The following is an 8,374-nucleotide window of genomic DNA, read 5'->3' as shown; positions in this document are numbered from 1 at the left end:
TGCACCCCAACTGACCCCATCTGCGGTTCAACCGACACAGTCTGCGCCCCAACTGACCCCAGCACCAGCCCAACCGGCACTGGCACCAGCCCAACTGCAGGGCTGCCCTCTGCCCCACCACGTCCTCGTCCCTCAGCAGGGGCTGGTGGCCACCCTGGCCCGAGTCAGGCCACAGTGCCAAGGGCTGCCCCATCTGAGGCACAGGGAGGGCAGAGACCACAGCAGGGAATGCCCCTGGCTCTGTCAGGGAATGCCCTTGCCTCTGGCAGACCCCCACCATGGCACAAGTGTGCAAGGCTGGACCAGCCCCCCCGCCCTGGTGGCAGCAGCAGGGCTGGCACAGGCTCTGCGCTCCCGGCTTGCCCTTGTCCCCAACTTGGCTTTGATCCCATTCACAGCTGGTACCACCTGGGTATGAATCCCCCAGCCCCACTGCAGAACGAGTGGTCCCAGGAGTTGTCCCAGCCCAGGAGTTGTCCATTGCAGGAGTTGTCCCAGCCCAGCCCAGCCACCCATGCCCTGTGGCAAGGTCCCCAAGGCACTGTCCTGGACAGGGGCAGCTGGTGAGGGCACAAGGCTCACAAACACCCCCAGTACACCAAGAAAACATGGGGCTTTGAAGTGGAGCAGGCAGAGGCTCAAAACAAGACCTGCACTGGCCCCAGTGCTGCCACTTCATCCAATATGGCATCGCTGTGGTGCCAGTAAGGAGACCTCGGGCTGAGAGGAGCATGAGCCTGGTTCAAGGCCAGGCACAGGGCAGGAGCTGGCAGTGATGGGGGGCACGGGACTCCTGCCCACGCCGAGCTGCACACAGAGCACAGGAGGCCAAGTGGAGCGCAGTGCAGTGTTTATTTGCTGCCAATCCTCAGCACTAGTTTACAAGGCCATGGCAAAAAAAAATAAAATGTTAGAATAAAAAATCCTGCCCCCCCGCCCCACGAGGCCTCTGCACTGAACCACCCACATACAAAATAATCTACAAGGAGAAAACTATACAGGAGTATTTACACCTCTGATAAATAGACTAATACTGATCCAGGCGTCTCCAGACCATGCGCGGGGACAGGGACAGGACATGACATGGGCGGACTGTGAGGCAGAGAGTGGGGGATGCAGCCCCCACCCATCCAGACCCCCACCACAGCCATTCTCAGGGCAGGCTCCAGCTCTGGGCATGTCCCACCATGGCACCATGCCACCCTGGCACGAGAGGACTGTGCTGCAAGGATGTGCCAGGGGCAATGCCACCCAGTGCCACCTCATCCAAGCCACAGCCTCCATGGCTGGACGAGGGCATGTCTGTGCCCTGTGTGGCACCACTGCAGACCGTGATGGTGACAGTCCCTGCCCTTCGGCACTCCTGTGCACACGGGGACCGCTCCTGGTGCAGGGGGCAGCTGTGAGGGTCTGAGGCAGCAGCGTGGGGACACCCAGGACAGACCCAGGCCCGCTACAACGAGGGCCGGGAGCTGTGTCTCTGTAGGGCCTCCCTGGGCCTGATGCCTTGCACCCCAGCACCTGTGGCACCCCAAAACTGCCAGCTACTCACTAACAGCTGCTCATCCTCCTGACGGGACACTCCAAGTGTCTGGACACAGGTGCTGGGGGGCTGCAGCGCCATGTGCAGCCGCAGGGCTGCTGGGGGTCAGGAGCAGGGAGGGTGCCTGTGGTGCTGAGGCTGGAGCTCCCAGGGGTGCTGTGTCCCAGCTTGAGCCCATGAAGACACTGTCTTGGAGATGAGGCAGTGATGGAGGGCCAGAGGCACCAAGATGCCTGTGCCCCCTCCCTCCCCCCATGGAAAAGAAACAGTGAAGCTGAAGCTGGCCCCTGGACCCTAGGGCCAGGCTGCAGTGCAGCCCCCGCCCCACAGACCCCCGGGACAGGGGGATGCTTGGGCTGCCGAGGGCATGCTGGCCTCACAAGGCCAGTCTGGCTGCTAGTGCCTCTTGGTGGAGGAGACCTTCTTCTTCCTGGCAGCCAGCATCTCGTAGAAGGGGTCCCGGCTGATGGCTGCCCTGGCAGGGGAACAAAGGCTAGGTCAGGCCAAACTACTGCAGGGCTGGGTGAGACCTGCCTGGTCGGGCCTTGGGCATGTCCCTTTATGTCCTGGGAAAGTTCACTCCCCCTGTTCTTGCAGGGTGCCCTGGGAAGCACTGTCCCCTTCAAGGGCAGCAGATAAGTCCCCGCCGTGCCCCTGCCCAGCACCGTGCCCCCACACACTCCTCTGGGCACTCACTTGATGCACTTGATCCACTCCTCCTTCTCCTCAGGTGTGGGGGCAGAGATGCGGTACACAGTGTGGTTCCCCTCCACCACACGCCCATCCGCCTCTGTCTTGCAGGCCTTGATCACCTGGTCCTTGTTGTCAGGGATGTAGAGCTCAAAGCAGTTCTGGGAGGGAAAGACCGCTCAGAGGTAGCCCCCTCCCCTTCCAAAGGGGACCCCAAGCTGGGAGGGATGAGGCAGAGTCATGCTCCCCCAGTACAACCACCCCAGCGTGGCAGAGGGATGAACACGCCGTGCTCATCACCCCATGGCCCTGCACAAGCTCTGCCACCAGTCCTGGTCACTGCAGTGACTGCACCTGGCCGCTGTGATGGTGGAGGCAGTGACTGCTGCGGAGGCCCCCCGCCTCTCCTAGGGGCATCCTGGGGGGCTGTAACATCTCCCAGCTTTCCCTGCCCAAGCTAAAGCACCAAGGCTACCCCCAAGCCCCATAGGACACTGCTGCAGCACTCACGGGCTTCTTTGAGTCCTCCACCTCACGGATGCTCAGGTTCTCCAGGGGTATGATGCCACGGGGCTCCTTATCCTGGCATGGCCAAGCAGAGGTTTAGCTGTGGGATGGACACTCCCAATCCAGCCCCTTCCCTGCCCCAGCTTGGCTTGGCCCACGCAGAGCCCACTCACCGTTGTATACTCGAAGTAGTAAAGGCAGTTGTCGGTCAAGATGAACCAGCGCCGCTTCCATGTCTTCACCCTGCCTCCTGGGAGCAGAGAGGGACAGTCGGGCACAGCCCTGCAGGCACAGCTGGGCACATGGCACATGGCAGAGCGGGAGCCAGGCGGACACACACGGGCTCCAGCAGCACAGGGCCCGGGCGGACACACAGAGCCAAGCAGAGCCAGGCAGCGGCGGGCAGCAGCAGCAGGCAGCACACACTGCACCGAGCCGGAGCGGGAAGCAGACAGATGAGGATGGAGGCGAGGCTGGGGTGCCGGGCCGGGAGTGCTGAGCCCGTTCCCACCCAAACACGAATTCAGCACAGCTAGAGGATACTGCAGCCAGGCAGCTCCCCAGGGGACACGGGGACTTTCTGTCCACACTGACCACAGTCCCCCCTCGTCCCAGTGCTGAGCCACGGTTGAGCTCTGCAGCCCAGCACAGTGGGAGAAGCCACTCCATGGGCACAGGGGCCACTCACCCCTGGGCTCGGCTCCCCTCCACCGCGGCCACTGCAACAGTGCTAGATGTGGGATGAGCACCCACCCCTGAGGACTGGCTCTGCCATGGACACAGGGAGCCACGGTGTGCACTGTGTCCCCTGTTCCCCCATGCCAGCTGGGTGCCCGCCCCAGTCCCTGCCCCACAGTAGTTCCGAGCCCGCACCAATGCTGGGGTGCAGGTGCTGGAGCCGGGGCAGCACCGGTGTGGTGCTCGCATAGGAACTGCTGTGAGCCCTTGGCACAGCACAGGGCACCATGCAGGTGGCTCTTGCCTGCTTCCATCCAGCCCCAGGCACTTGGCACCCCTGAGCACCCCGCGCACAGTCCTTGCTGAGGACACACCAAACCCATTCCCATCCCTCGTGGCACCTGAGGCGAAGACACACTGACCGGGCTGAGCCGCCTGCGGACACGGCGAAGCACGGCCGGGCGGGACACCCCGGCCAGCAGCTGGGCAAGGAGCCGCTGCAGCCCTGTCCTCCCCCAGGGCGGTGGAGGAGGCCACAGGCCTTGAGGAGAGTGTGGTATCGGTGGGGCCACACCCCAAGTCCCTGCCTGGTGGCGGAGCAGTGCTGTCCCGCGGCAGGCGAGGTCCCCGGGCGGTGCGGGGTTAGCAGCAGCAGCAGCAGCAATGAGACTCATCACCAGCAATTAAAAACGCAAAGGAAACGAAGCCCCAGCAGTGTGAGCAGAGCACGGGAGAGGGGTACGTACCTCCTGGAGTTGGGGGGCAGGGAAAGGAAGAGCCAAAATCATGGAAACATACAAATGAGGGAGAAAAGAAAATTAAAAAAAAAAAGGGAAAAAAATAAAAAGAGGAATCCCAAAGCCCCCCCTTGCCCTGCGGGTCAGTGGGGCCAGGTTGCAGCAGGGAAGCTGTGAGGGGTCAGGCTGGCGGCATGGCCGTGGGGGCTGACTGCCCTGGCTCACTGTGGCTCTGTGGGATGGGGCTCCTCAGCTGCTGGGCACAGGGCCTGGCTCCCTCCACCCCATAGTTGACCCACGGGGTCTCTCCCTTCCCTACAAGCGAGTTGGGGTCCACGGCCACTCTGTTGCCTCTCTGCCCGCCTGTCCACCGATAGTGGCAGTGCCAACATGAACCTTTGTGCACCAGGCCCCTCCACCTGCTGGGCGCTGGCCTTGTCAGAGACAGGAGAGCCTGGAGCTGTTCCCTGAGTCCCCCCCACCTCAGGGTGGGGAGCAGGTGGCTCTTGCTCATCCCCTGAGCCAGGGATAAGGCCTCTCCCCCTCCCGAGGGGATGGCCATACATCAGGAATCCTGACCCCAGCCAGAACCCCAGGGAAAGGCCCCACTGGACTCCGATCCTGCCAGCATCCATCCCCCCCCACTGGACCCATGCAGAGGATTCCCCAGAGGTGCTGAGAAGAGAAGCCACAGGAGCCAGGGCGCGGAGGGCTCCGGCTGCAGGAGCCGGGCGGTGCAGCAGGGATGCCATGCACGCTGCCTGCATGTGGAGCTGGGATGCAGAGGTGATAATGCTGTGGGAAGGTAAGGCAGGGGCTTGTCTGTGGCATGGAGGGGGGACACACGCAGCCTGGGGCAGCTCGCTGCTCACTCCCAGGGGCCTGTTCCGACACACCGTGCTGTGACTCGGTGACCTGAAGGGCCTCAAGGTCTCTGTGCTCCGACATTGGACCTTGGTACCAGTTCTGCACCTCGGGGGCTTGCCCAACCTAGAGGCAGAATCCCCTGGGATGCCCACCCAGCCACTCTGCAGGGCCTCCTCAGCTCTGAGTTCACTCCTGCTGCCCAGCCAAGGGAAGATGGAGGGCTGCTGGATGTATGGATGCCTTTCCTGAGGGGGCTGTGACTCTCTCTGCAGCCCACTCAAGCTCCAAAGAGCCAGGGCAGCAGAAGTAGTGTGGGAAGCCCAGAGGCATTGCACCCACATCCCAGGTCTGTCCCTGGGGACAGCCTGCCCTCCCTGGCCACCAGCACTCACCAAGCTTCAGGAGCCAGCCCTCCCGGTCGGGGTTGAAGAAGGTGTGGGTGAGGTCGTTGCCATCATCCTCAGGGATTTTGAAGGGCTCATTCTTGATGCTCTCATAGAGATTCTGGTACAACGACACACGGTGTCAGCTCTGCTCTGCCCTGGAGCCCTGCGGCAGGCCCTGCTCCAGGCCAGCTCTGCAGCCTGGCCCTGGCCCCTCCAGGCCCTGGCCCTCACCCGGAGCAGCTCCTCGGGCAGGTCTCCCCCGTCGTTGATGCCGCGGTTCATGGCAATGAATCGCTCTGCTGTGGGCTTGTCCTTCACATTGGGGTTGTGCAGGCTCGTGTTCAGCATGATGATGGCAAAGGACAGCACATAGCACGTGTCTGTAGGGGCAGAAGGGAAAGTCAGCTGGGGGGCAGGATGCCAGGGAGAGGGTCTGGGGCAGGTGCTCACCTGTGGACTGGAAGACGCCGGGGTTGCACTGGCAGTACCGCTGCGCAAAGGCCTCCATCATCCGGTCGATCTTCTGCGCCTCCCCGGGCAGCCGGAAACTCCACAGGAACTGCCTGTGGAGAGCAAGTTGTGGCACTGATCTGGGGGCTCCACGGTCCCTTGGCCCATCATGGTCCCCCGCCATCCCCCAGATGGCCACACTCAGCTCCTGGCCCCTCGCTCACCGCAGGGCCTGCACAAGGTTGAGGTCGGTGAACTCGTGCAGCTCCACAAAGGCATGCAGGACTTGGATGTTGAACTCATCCCTGCGGGAACAAAGCCAGAGCACGAGGGGTGCATGATCAGCAATCCTGTGACTGCTGAGCAGCCCCACTGTCCCTGCCCTGCTCCAAACTCTGCTCGTTCATGGGGGAAAGCTGCAGCTACCCCCAGCTCATGTACTGGGCTCATCTGCACACACCAGCCGCTCGCAAGCGCCAGCCATGGACTGAACACCCCCAACTGCCCCCAGCACACCGGGTACCCCCACTTGGCTGCCCTGTGAGCTCAGAGCTGCAGTGTCCCATCTCTCAGGCGGCAGGAGCCCAGAACATCCCCAGGAGACCCGAGGCCAGCACACCTCTCGCCCAGGTAGTCGCCGATGGCCGTCTTGTTGAGGCCTTCTCCCTTATACAGGAACTGAGCGATGTCCTCGCACGTGTTCTTCAGCAGGTCATTCTCAATTAGGAACTGGATGCCCTGGAGCAGTGCAAGAGGGGCTACTCAGAGGTCTGCTGCTGCCTCTGCCAGCCTGTCTGCTGACCCCAGCCCCTGCCCACAGGCTCTGCCCTGGCTCAGGCATCCAGACTGGGAGGTGGCAGAGCCCAGCACAAGAGGCTGGTGACCAGCCCTGCTTCCCACTCCACAGTACCTTCTTGGGATCCATGTTGAATTTCTTCCTGCCCATTGCCACCTGTTTGTTCCTCTGCATGTTTTTCCTGCAAGACATGAAGCAGCTCTGAGCATCCAGGCGGGACCTGCTGCCTCTGCGCGGCCCCCGGCGCAGTGCACTGCCGCGAGGGTCAGCCGGAACGGCGGCAGCCAGGCCCCCACGCCGGCCCCCCGTGGGGCAAAGCCGACACACTGCTCCGTGTCTGCCCCCCAGGGCTGCTCTTGGCCTGCCGGGCCCCAGAGCAGAGCGGAGCTGCCATACCCACTCTGGGGGTCACCCTGAACGGAGGGGGTGCAGGTACGACACCTGTCAGGTCAGCCGTGCATGGGGAGGCTCGGGTAAGCCGGCGGGCTCTGGGAGAGCAGAGGGGCTGGCGGGAGGGGACAGCCTTCATGCCCCAGTGGGTGATTGGGGACGGCGCTGGGAGTCACTCCCGCCAGCTGCTGGGACCCCTAATCCCGGCTGGCACCGCCTGCACCAGCTCAGAATAACAAAGCCCACAGTGGCTGTGTCCAGACAGAGGGGCTGGGGCTTAGGAAAACAGACCTGGGAGCAGCAGTTGAGCCTGGGATCCCGCTCCCAGGAGCCCAGAGTGCCTGGGAAAGCTGCCCACACCAGTACTCATGGGCCAGGGCTCAGTTGCCCTCAGATCCCACAGGGGGCTCAGCGGGGCCCTGGGCTGGGACTCACCTCTCCTCGGTGGAGCCCAGGTTCTCGATCTCATTTGTCACTTCTGCTATCTCATCCTTCAGGCGCTGTGGGGAGAGGGCACATTGGAGGGGCCTCCACCCCAAACCCTCCAGCCCTCAGCCCTGGAGGCAGCCTCATTCCTCCAGGAAGCCCTGCAGACCCTCCTTTCTTTCTTCTCTCCATCCCCCTCCCGCCCTCAAGCACTGCCCTGGGGCTGAACCAGATCAGGGGGCACGGGTGGCTGGCCCCCCCCCCATCCCGCTGCTAATCCCTGCAGCATCACAACGCTCTCAGCACACAGGAAGGAAGAGATTCAGAGGTTAACAAAATTACCCCTAATCCCTTCAGATCATGCCCAGCATATGGCAGTAATTAGCCTCTGCTGTCTTAATCGGGGACAGGACTGACAGTGTCCCAGATGAGCCCTGACCTCGCAGGCGCTTGCCAGGGCAGTGGTCTGGCCCAGAGACACGGTCCCTGCCCGTGCCAGGCAGGGGCTGGCACGGACACCAGTGCTCTGGGGCACGGCACAACTGCACGGCCTGGAGCTCTGCAGGGCACAGGAAAAGCCACGGCTGCCTCGGCAGAGCAGAGCAACCCTAATGGCTGCCACCCAGGATCACGCCCCTGATGGGACCCTCTCCCTGTCCCCAGGGCCCCTTGGAGGCAGTGCTGTGGGGCAGTGGGTTGAGGGACCCTGGATGGGGCTGCAGGGACCCTGCCAGTGACATGAGCAGGGAGATGGTCCTCTGCCTCTCAGTCTGTTCTGTGAGACAGAGGAATTGTGTGGGTGTCACCCCTCAGCATCAGACCTGTATGTCAGCCAGCAGCTCCTGCTTGCGGCGGCGGATGTTCTCCAGCTCCTGGCACTCCTCTGGGGTCAGGTCACTGGGCA

At 63.0% G+C, this 8,374-nt stretch overlaps 1 protein-coding gene across 3 annotated transcripts; it reads right to left on the bottom strand.

Annotated features, from left to right (window-relative positions):
* Positions 1-833: 833 nt before the first annotated feature.
* Positions 834-8,374, bottom strand: CYTH1 (cytohesin 1). 3 transcript variants are annotated; one of them, XM_018073315.1, is made up of 13 exons: positions 8,292-8,374; positions 7,480-7,544; positions 6,769-6,835; positions 6,478-6,596; positions 6,083-6,163; positions 5,859-5,971; positions 5,640-5,788; positions 5,415-5,526; positions 4,165-4,167; positions 2,914-2,990; positions 2,744-2,815; positions 2,240-2,394; positions 834-2,018 (listed from the first exon to the last, which is right to left on the bottom strand). In XM_018073315.1, the coding sequence occupies exons 3-13, from the start codon at positions 6,826-6,828 to the stop codon at positions 1,940-1,942; spliced, it is 1,020 nt and encodes a 339-aa protein (XP_017928804.1). In that variant the 5' UTR covers positions 6,829-6,835; positions 7,480-7,544; positions 8,292-8,374; the 3' UTR covers positions 834-1,939. The 3 variants fall into 3 exon arrangements, 2 of the variants coding, with proteins under 2 accessions (XP_017928804.1, XP_029815870.1); XM_029960010.1 differs by lacking the exon at positions 4,165-4,167; XR_001920752.2 differs by lacking the exons at positions 834-2,018; positions 2,240-2,394; positions 5,415-5,526; ... (5 more) ...; positions 7,480-7,544; positions 8,292-8,374 and having other exon boundaries at positions 2,788-2,815; positions 4,165-5,397.

Source organism: Manacus vitellinus, unplaced genomic scaffold, assembly GCF_001715985.3.
Source record: "Manacus vitellinus isolate BGI_N305 unplaced genomic scaffold, ASM171598v3 scaffold_24_pilon, whole genome shotgun sequence".
Lineage (NCBI taxonomy): Eukaryota > Metazoa > Chordata > Aves > Passeriformes > Pipridae > Manacus > Manacus vitellinus.
This window is presented reverse-complemented; position numbering and strand designations above follow the sequence as displayed.

What these genes read in the sequence shown, in the direction of transcription:
- CYTH1 (XM_018073315.1), bottom strand. Translation starts at nt 6,828, where the DNA reads ATGCAGAGGAACAAACAGGTGGCAATGGGCAGGAAGAAATTCAACATG. An exon ending in GGCGACTACCTGGGCGAGAG is followed by an intron (nt 6,164 to 6,477) that starts GTGTGCTGGCCT and finishes TTGTTCCCGCAG; the next exon opens with GGATGAGTTCAACATCCAAG. An exon ending in AACCTTGTGCAGGCCCTGCG is followed by an intron (nt 5,972 to 6,082) that starts GTGAGCGAGGGG and finishes TGCTCTCCACAG; the next exon opens with GCAGTTCCTGTGGAGTTTCC.